Source organism: Ambystoma mexicanum, chromosome 6q (assembly GCF_040938575.1).
Source record: "Ambystoma mexicanum isolate Mex_15411 chromosome 6q, UKY_AmexF1_1, whole genome shotgun sequence".
In the NCBI taxonomy this organism is placed as follows: Eukaryota; Metazoa; Chordata; class Amphibia; order Caudata; family Ambystomatidae; genus Ambystoma; species Ambystoma mexicanum.
In genome coordinates this window covers 702902640-702918933 of record NC_090937.1, presented here as the reverse complement: position 1 = coordinate 702918933, position 16294 = coordinate 702902640, and the positions used below count along the sequence as shown (strand labels likewise).

General features: G+C 44.0%; 1 protein-coding gene across 2 annotated transcripts in view; it reads left to right on the top strand.

The window, feature by feature from the left end:
* Window positions 1-16294, top strand: part of LOC138516235 (ras guanine nucleotide exchange factor P-like) — a 797007-nt gene that overhangs the window by 285454 nt on the left and 495259 nt on the right. For both annotated transcript variants that reach the window (XM_069631212.1, XM_069631211.1), the window contains exon 4: window positions 7351-7445. In XM_069631212.1, the coding sequence (XP_069487313.1) occupies window positions 7351-7445 (95 nt within the window). The remainder of the gene's footprint in view (window positions 1-7350; window positions 7446-16294) is intronic.

Genomic DNA, 16294 nt, shown 5'->3' with positions numbered 1-16294 from the left:
TACTGTGATTGGGTGCACAACCTGAGAGAAGTCTGGGATGAACCGGCGGTAGAAGTTTGCAAAGCCCAGTATGCTTTGTACCCCTTTCAGAGACGTCGGTGAAGGCCATTTCAGAATGGCATCTACCTTGTGCACGTCCATTCTGATGCCTCCTGGAGTAAGGATAAAACCAAGAAATTCTACTTCGGTGACATGAAAAAAGCATTTTTCAAGTTTTGCAAACAAGCGATGTTGACGGAGCTTGGTGAGGACTGAACGAACGTGCCTGACATGATCCTGTTCCGAGGCTGAGTATACTAAGATGTCGTCTAGGTACACTAAGGCGTACACATCAATTAACTCCCTTAAGATGTCATTCATGAAATACTGGAATGCCGCAGAGCGTTGCATAACCCGAAGGGCATGAATTGATATTCAAACAAGCCGTACTTAGTACGGAAGGCGGTTTTCCATTCATCTCCTTTTCTGACTAGGACCAGGTATAAATCTGGGCATCTTTAACTTGGTCTAGCATCTCAGGGATAAGTGGCAAGGGGTAGCGGTTCTTCATGGTGATCTGGTTCAATGCACGGTAGTCAATACAGGTTCTCAAGTCTCCTTCCTTTTTCGGTACGAAGAACAAAGGACTGGCTGCGGGGGACTTCGAAGGATGGATAAATCCGTTTGCAAGGTACTGGTCTAAATAGGATTTCAAATGAAGCTTTTCTGGTTCTGTGAGAGCGTAGATCCTGCCGCAAGGGAATTGTGCACCAGGAACAAGGTCGATCTGACAGTCATAGGACCTGTGCCGCGGGCAATGTATTGGCTTGGTCCTTTCTGAAAACATCCTGGAAATCATGGTATTCACTTGGCAAGGTATTAATTGCTCCCAGGGTTGATACTGTCGGCCGGGAGTCATGGGGATACAGACGTCAGGTTTCTCCTCTTGGTAATAGCAGGCAGGGGAGCAGTCACTGGGGAAGGTTAATTTTCCTGCCCGCCAGTCTATCAAAGGGTTGTGAGCAACAAACCAAGGCATCCCTAGTATTAGCCTGAACTGAGGTGCCTTGATGAGATCGAATGAAATAGACTCCCGATGTCTGTCCTGGCACAGCAAGGTTACCCTGGCTCTGCACTGGGTTACTGGTCCGGAAGCGATTTCTGTCCCACCCACGTTGGTTACCTTGTCCATAGTTGGCTTAGAACACAAAGGAAGCCCCATCTCTGCTGCCAGTTCTTGATCAATATAATTTCCAACTGCTCCGCTATCGATGTATGATTCAACGGCATGCATTCTTGACGACTGTTGGTGGCTAATTAAGATCACTGGTATTGCAAAGTGCGAGGTCAGCAACTCTTTCTTCTCACTCGACAAACTGACCTCTACGTTCGTCGAGCTTGGTAGTTTTCCCATTCCTTAGCTTCATCCTTCCCTGTGGCCCCGACTGTTCTTCTTGGGGGTTTTACTGCACAGTCCTTCAGGAAATGTCCTGGTTTCCCACAATACAAACAAAGCTGTTGTTGTCTTCTTTTGTCCCGCTCTTGTTTTGTTAATGGAGGCCGTATCCCTCCAATCTGCATGGGTTCTACAGCATTTTCAGGTACACGGGGTGTGTTTTCCCTTGGTCGAACATACACGGTCCGAGGGTCTTTCTTAGACCGGCCTGCCTTTCGATCCTGCAACCGGTGGTCTAGCTGCACGACCAGATTTATGAATTCTGCACAGTCTCTGGGTGGATCAACCACCTAGGCTAAGACGTCCTTTAATTTGCCTCGTAAGCCTTGATGGAATAACGTGGTTCTTTTGTTTTCTGGCCACCTAGCTTTGGCAACCAGTCTGTTGAAGGTAGCAATGTACGTTAACAAGTCCTGATTCCCCTGTCGGAGGGACAAGAGTTCATTGTCTACTGCTTGTTCCTGGGTATGGCGAGCAAAACGTTTTTCCATTTCTCTCTGGAACACCCCCAAAGTCATGTAATAGAGGATCGTCATGGGTTACCAACGGCACCGACCAATCTGCTGCACTACCACTCAGGTATGATAAGACAAAAGCTACCCGAGCTTGGTCGTTTGGAAATGCTTCAGGCCTACATAGAAAATGAAGGCGGCATTGATTGATGAATGTCGCATACTTCCGTGGGTCGCCTGAGAACCTTTCTGGTGGTGCCAGGGGCACTGTTCCAGGTAACATGATCTGTACCGGAGTGGGTGGTATGGCGGAGTTTTGCATCGTTGGATTGCCTCCAGGTAGAGGCGACTGTCCTGCCTGTGATTGCAAGTATTGCCTGCTAATCTCTTCAGTGCCTTCTTTGGTCACTGTCAGGTCTCTCCGGAGGGCATTAGTCTCTTGTCGGGCAGAATGAACCTCAGCACGAAGCTCTCCTAGTAATTGAGCCAATTGGTCCATTTCTGATGTCTCCATGGCGCCCAGGTGGATTTGTTATGGGAGGCTTTGCGTTCTGTTACGCTCACCTGGTATCCACAGGGACCCCCAACCAGCCGGGTTACTCGCTGGTATGCTTCTTAGCTTTGCCCTGATGTGGTGTGTGGGGAAGGTTCTGCCTGAAAATACAGGAGGACTGTGTTCAAGACTGACCGACTGGGGTAAGTATCCTCCCTCCACCCTCCACCCCCGTATGATTTCAGTCCCCCTGGCGCCCTTTCCTCACCTTGTGGTAGAATTAGGCGTGCTCTCCGTCCTGCCTTCTTTGCAGGGGCACGTTGTCTTTCATGGGCGAGTGCGGTCCAGTTACTTCACTGACGCCGGCCCGTTTGATATTGTTCAGGTAGGTCTTATTGCTGTTCTTTAGTTTTGTTGCTATCCTGCATGCCTTTCTTTGTTTAAAATGGCTCTTTTTTCTCCCTTAGGTATGCAGAGCTTCAGCGCGGTGAACTGGCTTGGTTGAGACCCGCTGGTAAATGTTGGCGCATTAAGAGCACTATGATGCGGTAAGTAAGCGCTATGCGCATCGCTGCGAAGTCTTGCCTTTGCTAACCTGTGTTTTCCTTCCTTGTAGGTCGCGGTGTTCTTCAGCGCGAGTGGAATGTCCCGAGTGGTGCCAGCCGAGAGGCGACCAGCCAGGTAAGCCTTTTGAGCAGTTTGTAATTTGTAAATGTCTCTACTGCTTTCTTTAATGTTGCCTCTATCTTCATCTTTCAGATCGTTCTGTCCGGGAGGCGTGCCGATTTGAGGATCTGTTCTCAGTAGCTGCGAGTGTTTAAAGATGAAGACTGCAGATGAGATGCTGCTGCTAATGATGTTGCTTTTGTCTCCTTGCAGGTTCTGCTTCTCCGAGGTTCGAGGGAATAGCTGGACACGGTGAGCGTCACGGTGCAAGCTGCAAAGTAACACGAAGCGTATTGTCTTGCTCGGGTGTGGTTTAAATAGCCCCAATGAAATAGTCCAGGAAAAGTAGTCCTTATGCTACCACACCCAAAACACTAGACCGCATAGCTTGATTCTTAGGAACCAAGCTATGTGGATGCCTCCATGTTGGCTGACAATAATAAAGTAGTTCCCAAGCACATTGTTTATTCATGGTGTATGAGCCTGGCGCCATAGGTGCCAGGACTGGCCCCATGAGGGCTTTTGAAGAGGATGCCAGGCTCTAGAGGCCCGAGTCCTGACTCCACCTGGCCAATGGGTTTGCCAGCGGGGGTTTTGGGCGAGGGTCGTGATACTTACAAATTCCCCCATTATGTGTGCCAATATGTTTCTGAACGTGTTGAAATGTATCATGCAATCAGGTATATTGCGGCCTCATGGAAAATATTCTTATATCATCCTGATTTATAAAAAGGGAAATTGGCTCTTATCTGAAAATTACCGGCCGATATCCCTATTAGATATAGTGGAAAAAAACTCTTTGTGTCACTTCTTTTGTTTCACATTCACAAATGGGCTCTTCATTCCCAAAGAACTGGCGTTAGGCAGACCGGTTTTCGGAAAGTTCTAAGTACCTCACTTAACGGGGTGGTGGTGAATGTTTTACAGGTTGAAGTATAGACCTTTATTTGTGGCCTTCATTGATTTGACTGCCACCTTCAACATTGCATATCAATCTATGTTATGGGTCAAATTATTTAAGTTGGGCCCGCCAGATGATATATTAAGACCATTGATAAAACTCCACTCCACACCTCGCTGCAAATGCAGCTGACTAATGAGGGCCTATTGAAACATTTAGGGGCCTGCACCAGGGGTGTGTTCTGGCTCCAGACCTTTTCAACCTGTATGTCCCCGACCTTGATGAGGGTATGGTAGGAGTCCTGGCTTTCTCTCCCAAATTGTGTCAGACTAGGATCCATTGGAGTCTGTATGCAGATAACTTGGTCATCTTCTACTCTACTCTGATGGGTCATCAGAGATCACTTACAGCCATTAATGCCTTTATGACAGAGAATGACTGATAATAAGTACAAATAAGACCAAGATTAGATCTTTCTCGAGATCAACCAAATACACACACTTCAATTGGTGGTTAGATAATGAAAGATTGGAAAAAACACATCTACGGAAATATGTGTATGTAGCGAAAGACCGTCTAAGGAGGATTCAATTAATTAGATTAAACAAAAACTGTGATAGATTTTCGTTGCTCCCTTCCATTTCTTATTATAGACAGAAAATCCTCCCTGGCCTACTCTATGTGCTTAGAGTTTTGGTTTTAAATTAACTATCTCGCTGGGACCGCATTGAAGGTTTGATCTGGAGAGAAGTTTTGGGCTTGCCGAAGTGTGTTCCTATTGCAGTGATAAGCTGGGAATTGAGCTTGTTGGCAATCCAAGCCTATGTACAATTGGCATTTTTAACTTTGTTTGCCAAAATAAAGTCTCATTTAGACAACCCACTGTTTTTAGACCTCAACTTTGCAACTTCGAAACAGTCTTCAGCAGTATTGATCTATTGGTTGAAGAAGTCCCATGAATTGTTGGTCTGCTTGAACGTATCTCCAGAGTATTCTTAGTATCTCCAGAGTATTCAATGGTAAAGAGCTAACTTTGGCAGGAAGATTGGATACGTACCAAATCTCAGATATCTAGGTATAAATTGTATAACCATCTTAAAATGGAGGAAAAGTGATTGCGACAACTCCTGTTTTATCTGCTCAAATTCCCTCATCCATTTTGGAGGAGAATATGTATGAGAGTGTGTCTTCATGTCTTTACCTCTATGGATGTTGTGGGTCCTTGTTTGAAATTGGATAAAACTAGTATCTTAGATTATGTGGCTTTTAGCCGCTTTAAACTGTAGAACACCTGTTGATCTCTTGCATGTCCCTTCGTCAAGAGAGGTATAAATATTTTGGCAAATTTGTAAATACCCACATTGTGGTACGCGGGTCAGCTTTTTGGGTGAGAATTTGCAGCGGCACATAGGTGTCTCGTATTTTAGCGGTTGTTCGTTTTTCACTGTTTGTATTTCCAAATAACAAAATCAGGTCATTGTCTTGATGTTGAAGGAATTTGTGATTTACTATTTTTATGCAGTATTATACTCGGGTAATTTTAACTGTCACATTGTTTTATCTTTTGTAATATGTTTTCGATTATGATTGCTATTTTTATATATATATATTCCGTTTCCTCGTTTTTTGTATGCATTTGTTATGTGCATAGTTTGTTTAAAACGTGCGCAAAATAAAGAAAATAAAAATAAATTGGTGTTGAGAGTGGGAATTGGGTGCGGGTAAACTTCTCAGTGCTTTAGAGTCAAGGGCTTTTAAAATGGTTGGGGGTGTGTCAGCTGATGTATGGAACAGTCCGCACAGAAGACGGGAGAGTTTGGAATTTAAATGGAGTAAACTTGTGTGTAAGAGGAGAAGGAAGAGACGTAGGAGAGGACTGGAAGGAAGAGCTGTGTAGTATGTGGAAGTGATATACATCAGCATGGAAGGCCATACAGGATGAAAATATTTTCAAGGAAGTTCAAGGAGCATGTTACTCATTGATGAGTGGTGTTCACAAGTAGTTGAATCTAGAATTAGAATGTGTGAGGTAGGATAGAATTAAAAAGTAAGGCTAGGACGATGGAGGTTGGAGAGTGGCGAGAGAGAGAGACGGTGGAGCTTGAATGCGTTTGTCTGGAAATGAAACAATAAAGGTGGTAAAGAAACCTACCTGCGTGCGTGTAAGAAGAGTCATTGCAATGCTGCGGGTCGTGTTGTCTATATAATGCACCAGGAGGCCTTTTTCCGTTGATCTGCTGTCAGTGGCTCTATTTTTGTTCCCTATCCTATTGAACTCTTTCCCATGGCCCCATGCCTGGTCCTTTTTGTTTACCTCCTATGGTCTCTTAAAGACACAGGTAATTCAAAGGACATCATTTCTAGTTACTGTTGAATAGAGACCACTAATTAGCAAAGGAGGTAAATAGTCAGAATTGAAATCCTGAGCTGTGCAGCTAGTCAGGCTACCACCCATATTAACTGGCAAGGTATGCCAGTAAGAGACATAAGGTAGGCACCAGCTGATAAGATCTGTATGAAAAATGCATTCACAGGCTCAAATCCAGGGCCAGCATAGGCTGTCTTTCTTCCGAGGTAGACACATTGAGGACCACAACAGTGTGCAGCAGTAAGATGATCTGTTGTGTATGCATTAGAATCCATGCTTAGATACTGGAGGAATCTGGTCGGAGGTGCTAAGTAAAAATGAAAAATATTATTAGCATTATAAACTGTCTGTGGCTTTCAGAGCTCTAACAGATTTGACTGGGGGTTCAGTGTTCCTCTTGATGCTGAGGTCACACTCCCCCTACACCACAGGTAGGCCCAGCCAGTGCCAGGTCTCACTTGCTGAGGCCCATGACGAGGCAGCCACCTCTTTTTCTCCATTGGCATGGCTGTTGCTCTCCCTGGCATCTTCCAAGTCCACCTCCCGATACAGCAGCATTCAGAGGGGCAGTGTTGGCAGAAGTGTTGTTGGTAGAGGAAGTGCACGATGTTGAAGACGCAGTAGAAAGATAATAGCCAGGCCACAAAGAATGGTGCTTAAGGAAAGCGAGGGCAGGAAGAAAATGTGGAGTGGTATGTAAGTACAGGGAGAAGGAGGAGCAGTGGGTTGAAGTTCAGAGCATGGAGAAAGATTGGGGTGGGAATCACATTCAGGGAGTTTTAATGGATAATGTTGCTCTTTCCCTCCAAGCTCAGAGCCTGAACGGCGTTACTTTGTCAAGTAAAAACGGCTGGTAGCAGTTGTGACAATAATGCTTAGCTACCTTTGCTCGTGTCATATATATAAGCAATGATTTATCATGACCAAATATTTCATTACAAATGAAGTGTTTTACTATTCATTTCTGAAACGTGTTGTTTTGTTGATTGTCTACGCCCCGTGCCTGCGCAGTAATTGCTTGCTTTTCTCCTGCAGAAGACCTTCGGAACGGCATCATCATTCTCTTCGTGTTTATTGCTCTCATCGTGGTCCTTTTCCTGTTTTGTTGGCTTCAGCGCAGAAAGAGAGAAGTAAGTCCCCCTGTCATCGATTTCCTTGGGGCGGGTGATTTTCCTTGGGGTAGGTGATCCCTTCCACAACGTGCCAGAATTCAGGATGACTCATCACTTTACCCGAGTAATCGGCACAAATCGTGGTGTGACTGTCGCATGTTTCTCTACGAGGATGGTCGATAAGGCTAATTATTTTAGCTCATGTCACTTAATGGCCTCATCCTGCAACCAAGATCACACATGAAGGGTAAAGTACATTAACTAACATTATTGACTGGTTCCAATGTCAGTTATACTGTTAGCTCTTGAATTTGCCAAAACCGCCACCACTCTGATTGTCTTTTCCATTGCCAGTGAGGTAACTGTTCATCTGAGGTCTTTATTGGTAGTTATGGACTATATTCTGTGCAGGCTATGTAGCTCTCCTGCTCTTAGCATTCCAGCGAATTTGACAAATAGCATTTAAAACTAAAATGAAGGTCTAGGGATGACTGTTCAGATGTCATTCTTTTTATTTTTTGTATTGCATTTCATTGTGGTAATTTCTTTTAATACATTAATTACTTGCCATGAATCTTCATTTCCCCGAATCCTATGCACGTAACTACAATTCTAAAGACGCTGCAAACGTTGTCAATCCCATGGCCTCTGGGCTTTCCTTTGATTCCCCCACTTCTGAGGGTACTTCGCAAAATCACAGATCCGACTACAGAGTAATTCTGGTGACCGTGTTTTTCAGAGGAGCTCATGGTTCCCCTTCCTACTCAGACTGGTCTTGGCACTCCTGTTCTTCTTCCAAGGATCCCTTTCCCAGTGAAGAATCCTAAGGTGCAGAGCGACAGCTGGCGCTGGGTGGCATGGTCCTTGAAAGGGAGGGTATAGTCAGGCAATGATTATCAGGAAGGGTCTCGGTCTCCACTCAGATGCAAGGTAGAAAACAACTCAGAAATCCTATGACACGCATGAGAGGGTGTTCTGAGCTTGGTCTAGGAAAGAGAGGTCCTCCATTTGCAATGTTTCCAGCAGACATTGCCAATTTCTTACAGGATGGGTTTGTCCTCGATTTAGACCCTTCTTCTGTCAGAGCCAAGGGAGCAGCAATTAAGGCAGTAAGGCAGCCATGGGTTGGTCAGGTCTCTGTCTTTGCATTCTGGCTGTATGTTTTCCTCTTTCAACTGAGTCTAGGCACCCCCTTGCATGACTTTCACTAGCATGCACACACTCTGTGCACGTGTACCTATCATGCGCCTTTTAATTTTGGTATACGTGTACCTTTAATAGACTATTGACTACTGTGAACAACTCTTAAGAGTCTTAATTCTATGGATCGGGCATTCTTATCAGAATACAGGTTTCCTTGCCCTTGTATTCTATTCGCCGTCCTGTTTAATCACATGTTACCTAGACTAGTCCATCATGGCGCATGGTCTTCCATTTATTTTTGCTGTGTTTTGCCCGTGCACGGGCGTTTTCGCTGTTGCTTCTCTCCCTGGTCCTAGTTAACCCAGGACACATTGGGTCATCGTTTGGCTCCAGTCCCTCGCATAGCAGTGAACGCGCTGGTGAGTCAATGATGACAATTTGCACACGAGCCCTATCCGTGAGCATCACTTTTTCGATCATTCCTTGCTACTTCGGATGATCGCAGAGATAGCCCACTCGACTGGCTAATTGACCCTTTGTTGTTTTTCTTGTTTTTCCTCACGCAATTTTACTCCTGGAACATCGCCCGTGCTACAGCAATACAATAATTTACAGATACGTTTTTCGTGCAACTGCAAAGTAATGGTATGCCAATTTTTAACTTCATATGACTTTTATGTGTTAATTTAGTCAGCCAGCCTCTTATTAACATAGGCATCCCTTCTCTGTTTTTTAGGGAGCCCACGTTTAATTAACCTAACATTTAGCCTCAACCACTGGTAAGTGGGGTTCAATCTTTTCCCTTGTGTAGTAAAATTACAGACCTTGTACAAGTACAACCATTCTACTTTTGTCTTTTCTCCAGTAACTAGATTTAACATAAGCCAAGATTAAGGTAAAATTATACTAGTATGTGGCTCTACACATGTATCTCTGTCTGATCACCATGAACATCTCTTCTTTTACTTAATAATTGTGTTTCTTTTCTCCTCCCCCTGTTTCTCTAATGTATTATGTTTTCTCCCACCAAAATGCGCATCTTATGTTAATTTTTTCTCTCTTGTCTGAACTGGGTTGAATTGTAATGTGCATTCGGTGTATTTGTCTATTATCATAACTTATACTTCTGTTTGGTATACCCTAACTGCCTTGCTTGCCCTGGGTCTGGGCTCTTGTCTGTTTTATTATTGAACCACGCTCGATATATGTTTTTGCCTTTCAAACATGTCTTATAATTTTGTATAAGCAGCCTCAGTAGAAGAGCTGGAAGCTCGAAACACGTGTCAGGCTGCAACGGCACTGATTAAAACTACTTAATTAATCTGCAATATGCTTGTTACTTCATGTGTGAGCGCAGTTTGAGAGCAAACCCATTCTTCTCTCAATTGGTCAGGAAGAGGTCTCCCCAGTAGCCCGAAAGCTGAAGGGTTTCACAGTTTAAAAAAACACTGTGTCCGGTCACTGGTTCCAACATGGGACCTGCCACAGATGCTCAAGTATTTGCAGAGTCCCCCTTATGAGCCTGTGGAAGGAAGCAAGGATAATGTGTCTCACCCTTACAGTGGTATTTCTAACAGACGTCATTTCCGCTGGTAAAATTGGTAAAATGGGTGCTCTGTTATGTGGGGTGCCATTATTCAGGATCAACGCGGAGGTGGTAATCTGCTCTCGTTTAGGCCCAAGGGGTCTTCACCTTTTCAGCTGGCTTGGAAAATAGAGGTCCTGTGATTGCAGGTAGTCTCTAATAGGTGCAGTCTGCGGAGCTGCTAGGGGTGGATGTCAGGAGGGCTCTGCTTTTTGGAAAAATCAGCCCCCTTTTATAGATCTCAGAACCTGTTTGTCACTTATGAGGCACGTGGGAGAGGTCAAAACCCTCTGGACTATCTATTAGCCGTTGGTTGAAGGAGGTCATTGCCTTGGCATACACTTTGGCAGGTACGGATGCAGAGACAGTCTACTTGAGCGATGGCTACGTCCTTTGGCAGAGGCCAAAAGAGCCTCCATACATAACATCTGAATGGTGAACCCCTGGGCGCCACCGTCCATTTTCTTGTAGGACTACAGACTGCATCTTTGGGCTTTGACACAGACATTGCTTCACACAGTGCTGCTTGGAATTTAGGTTTTGCCTGTAATTTCTATTAAAAACAAAGTACTTTGTGTGCAGTGAATCTGTGTGGGTGGGTGTGTGTGTGTGTCTGTCTATATCGCTAATACGGATCAATCTTTTTTTGTTTTGCTTATGAATTGTAAGTTCTGAGACGAGGAAGAGGGGAGTGGAGGTAACGCTTTAATTACTTAACAATTAAATAGGACATTACAAGGACTAGGGGAAATGAAGATTAATGTTAATTGTTTTATGCCGGGGGCCGAGTCCCCTTTCTATTGTGTTAGTTGTGGGCTGTGACCCACGTGGTTGAAGGGCGGGGCTACCGCCAAGTTGGCAGTTCGCGCTTAATTAAAGACCGATACAGATGCACATTGCAGCCTCTGTGCCTTATTGAGTTATCATACTTATTCTGCCTGAAGTCATTGCATGCTTGATCTACCTTACCTAAATTTGCGATCCTAATGCGCATTTAACAATAGCGATGAGGATTTGAAGCAGCACCAGGATCTCGTCAGAATGGGAGCGGAAACCTTCACACCGCGGTGTAGGAAACCTGATGCCGGTGCTGCCCGGACTTCATGCGAGCACCTTTCCACCCAGCAAGTAAGAAATGCTGCCATCATTGCTACCAGTTGGCATTGCCACAGAGGACATTTCAGTGTACAACATTACGCACATTGCGTAGTATATGTGCACAGAGACAAAATAATACCTGCAACGTTGACATCCTGAGCTCGTGATCTCAGACCTTCAAGTGAAGTGACATTACAAGCTGCCAAGGACTAGTTTCACAGGACCCTTAGCCACCCCAAGGCCCAAATCACCACAGTACAGGCCTCAACACCTGAAAAGCTACCAAGCACACATCATCTTCATACCAGGTTTTTAAACTGTAATCATATAGTGTCTCCTTATCATGAATATTGGCCTAGGCCCATTCGCGTTACGTAGAAAAACGTGTTGCAAAGTTCCGATTTTGGGTTAACTTCACTGCCATTTTAGACTCATTGGGCATTTTGATTTCAACTCATGTTCCATGTTCTAAAATGGTGGACTGTGTTTTCGACTTGCAGTCGAGCCGTACGACCTTTGAGTTTCGTTAATGTTTAGGTTGACTGAGCCGACTGTTTAACTTATGTAAAGAAACCTTGTGCTTCACACAAACTGCTATTCAATTGTTGTCTGCGCTCACAAGCCTCATCCTCGTATAAACACTGGAACAATGAAGAGTAATCGTTGATCGTATGCTTTAGCTGAACTGTATTGTAGTGACTCTTGGAATAAGGCTTACCGTGGATCTGAGAACCTACAGCATCATTGTATTTTCGTGGACATGTAAATCTGTTTAATCCTTTGTATAATATTGTAACATCTGTCATGTGAACTAGGCACAAACTCTAGCCCGTGAAATATTAACCTGGAGAGAGGCGGGACAATATTGCAGAAATCCAATAAATATGTCTGTGTTTAAATGTCCAGCACTCTCTCTCCTCACTGTGTCAGCTGGTACACACTGCGAGGTGTTGGGAGCCAGAATGCTATCTCTTTTGCTTTGTAAACTGTATAGTAATAAAAGATACTTGTATCTTTTCAGGCCGTGATTGGTGTATTTCATTTGTGGTACTAAGCCTCGATATATATCTTTGGTGTTTCAGATGACGTCTGAATATGGACCCTCAAGATTGATGGCACCTCGTTGAAGAAAAGACGCGGCTATCGGACCGGGATCGGATGGTGAGAAAAAGGGGGCCACTTTGTATGAGACGCGACACCTTGACAGTACTGCACGATCCGATCCCTGGACGGTGAGCACGTGGTCCAAGAAGACATCTTGACGAGGGTCCATATATCGAGCCGGCAGTTTTGCCGAAATCACCAACCACAAGGGTCCTTTGTCCTTTGTAATCCGATCAGACCTCAGTCCTTTGCAATCAGGTGAGTCATGCCCCGATTCCTAAGTATCCTGATATTTGGTTGCAGATTTGTACTCACGAGCACAAACGACACCAGGTAACACCAGTGATCAGACATGCCTCGGAAATTGTCTGCCTGTTTCAGGGGTTTATTCCGCATAGACAACATTTTTGAAATTTGGCCGACCGGCACCACAGGAGGGGTCGCCGGCATGTACTGTGTACTGTAAGTACAGCATTGGTAGTATAGTATTCAACGATATTTGGCACAGACAAACTAGGCATGCTTCTGAATTTCAGTGGCCAGTCAATGGTAGTTTTGTGATGCCCGAATAGAGTATTTAGAGTTCATATTGTTAAAGAAAAAAGCTAGACCCGCAGCATTTGATGTAATTCAGAATTGGAAAAAAGAAGCTATGCAGCAACTTAAGAGTAAAGAGAAGCATGCACGTTGTCATATATCAAATTCAGAAAAGGCATTATTGTATGATAAACAGAAACAGTCAGAGTATGTTAGAAACATGGAGAGGGCTTTTGAACTTGGTGTACAGAAAATATATCCGTCTAAAGATTTTCATGTCTCAGATGAACTAATTGATAAACATTTAAATGAACGTAGACTTGTTGCCACTGCACCACCTCCTTAAGTACCTCTCCTTGCTGTCTTACCTGTTCCCGCTGTTGCACTACTTCCTGTAGCAATCCCTGTTCTTCCCGTTGTTCCTCCGCCGCCAGCTGTTGCTCCACTTCCTATTGTTATTTCTCCTTCTGCATCTCCACCTTTACCGACTATTACTGTTCCTGAGATTCCGTCTTTGTTGCCAGCGGTAGTGTCTCCACTACCTGTTATACAGGATTTGTCTACTCTCTCTTTCCCAAGCGGTTCTGCTCCGCTTGTAGCTGATGAAGGGGCGAGTGCTATATCTAAATGAGTGACTTGTAGTACAGTTTCTAATGATAAGAAGAGAGATTTGTATGCATGGGCTAAGCAATGTATGGAGAAAGGTGAAAAATCAGTTGTCTTAGCTACACTTCTTGATCTAGAAAGTATTCCCAAACAGAATGTTTTTATTGAAGGGATGGGAATACATTTGGCTGTAATGTGGAATAATTTGGTGGACATGGATGTCCCACAAGGGTTGAGGGATTTGAATGTTTTAGCTTATTCAGGGGATACTGCGGAGAAAGTAAATGAGCATGTCGAGAGGGTTTTTGAGTTAAGAAGGGAGTTAGAACGGTTACAGAATGATGAAATAGATGGTGATAGATTGGATGCTTTGTATGTGCAGAAACGGTTCCTTCCTCCTTGTAAATCAAAGAGTGAAGAGATGCGAATTTGCACAAGGGATGTGCTTAGATGGATTTCGGATGTGTCGATATCGCACATAGAAGTATATGATACGTTTAGTCAGTATACTCCAGAAATGCAGAAGAAAGTGTAACAGGTAATGGTAGAATACCTGCAGGATGAATGTGTGAAGAAAAAGACTTGTTGTCCCGCAGAATTGATGATTATTTATAAGAGAGCCTTTGCTCCCGATACTGTTTCCACCACTTTAGCGCTCGGTCTGGCTTTATTGCTTAACAAACGATCAGAGTTGCCTACTACTCAGTTGCCTATGAGAGAGGTTCCTCCAACATTTGTTCCTAAAGTTGAGATTCCAGCTAATGCTGCAACATGCGCAGCAGCCACTTCTGTTGAAGCTCACTATGTGTCACAGTTTGTTCATGTCCCGTTCTCCAGACAGTAAGTGAACACTATTAAGCAGTCGATCCCAGACATTAGAAAAAATCCAACAGGGTTTTATAAAGAAATAGAATCTGTCTTGCATTCGTCAGTTTTCACCTTAGGTGACATAGACCTGTTGTTTCCCGTGATCCTACCTGCTGATTTATGGAAACAGATTAGGACTGTAGACGATCAAGCAGGGCTAGGTGACACATGGGTTAACTTGGTGCGTTTAGACAGAGAAAGAAAAGCTGGTGAGAGACCACCGCAAGTGATACTGACTTTCCCATACAGGATAGTAATGAAATTGAAAACTCTAGTTCCCGAGAGAAGGATTGTTTAGGACAAACTCACTGTTTGTACCCAAGGGGAATCTGAAGGTGCTACCGAATTTTTTAATCGGTTCGAACAAGTATTTTCAGACTTTAGCGGACAGGATTTAAGCACAGAGTTAGGGAAAAGGTTGTTTGTGGATACATTTGTGCGTGGGTTGTTGCCTGATATTCAATCACAAATCATGATTTCCAAAAGTGCTTGGCAAGCTAAATCGCAGTCTGAAGTATTGCATATGGCTCAGTATTATGAAAATAGAGTCAATAATGAAAAAGAGAGGATTGAAAAGAGAAAGGGAGACCTGGAAACCAAAGTTATGTTGCAGCAGGTAATTAGAGGAACCAGAGGTGGGAGTACACAGTTTAGAGGCCAGTTTGTTCCACAAAGTAATAAACAGTTGGGTCCTGTACACATTAACCAATATGCTTATTGCAGACAAGCGGGTCATTGGCGAGCACAATGCCCAATCCTTCCGCAAAGATTGAATAACACATATGGTATCATGGGTAGACGATCCAGAGGCCGCCCTGGGGTAGGCGGTCCTGGTAGAAGCCTGTTCACTCAAAATCCACAGTCATTCTCGCAAATTAGTCAGCAACCTAGTGTAGATAGTAGAAATATTTTTAATAACTCTTCAACTGCCTATCTTTCTGAAGATTTCTTCTTTGATGATATGTTGTTTCGTTAGGACAGCCCGAAGCAGGGTCTGAAACCAGTACCTAATCCCGACTATCAGAAAGGGCCCTACGTTGAGATGAAGGTGGGGAATAGGAAGCATCTATTTTTGATAGTTACAGGAGCACAGAAAAGTTCCATTGATCATTCACAGGTTCCAGATATTCCCTTGTCAGGATAGAATAACGTTTCTGTAGGGTTTACTGGCACGCCAGTGGTTAGTCCGGTTTCCAACCGGTACCGATTTCACTGAGGCCATTCACGGATCGATGTCCATTTCTTTTAACGATGAATTGTGGTGAGAATTTGTTGGGGTTAAATCTGTTGAAGGAATTAAATGCGGTAATTCATTGTTCTTCGGATGGAGTACGTTTGACAATTTCACCCCAGCAATTGTCTGCCTCACAATTTTTGACTAGACCTTTACCGCCTGAATTTAGTGAAGTTCCGGCGTGTTTATGGGTGGTTGTTCTTTGGATGGAGTACGTTTGATGATTTCACCCCAGCAATTGTCTGCCTCACAATTTTTGACCAGACCTTTACCGCCTGAATTTAGTGAAGTTCCGGCGTGTTTATGGGCGGTTGATGACAATGAGGTCGGCATTTTGCAAATTGAACCTGTTAAAATTGTTTTGAAGCCAGGAGCTAAGTTGGCACGTATTCCACAATACAAGATTTCAGTTGATGGGGAGCAAGCTCTGAAGAGCATAGTTTCTGATTTTGTCCATCATGGAGTAATCGAGGAAATTGCAGGAAGTTTGTGCAAAATCTCGATTTTACTGGTGTATAAGAAAGGGGATAGTGCGATTTCTTTCTGTTTTATTATTGATTTGTGTGCTATCAATAAGATTGTTGCCCCAAAATTTCCAATTGTTCCTGATGTAACCACGATATTAACAATGATCCCAGCTTCTGCTACCCATTTCAGTGTGGTGGATCTTAAGAATGCCTTCTTTAGTATTCC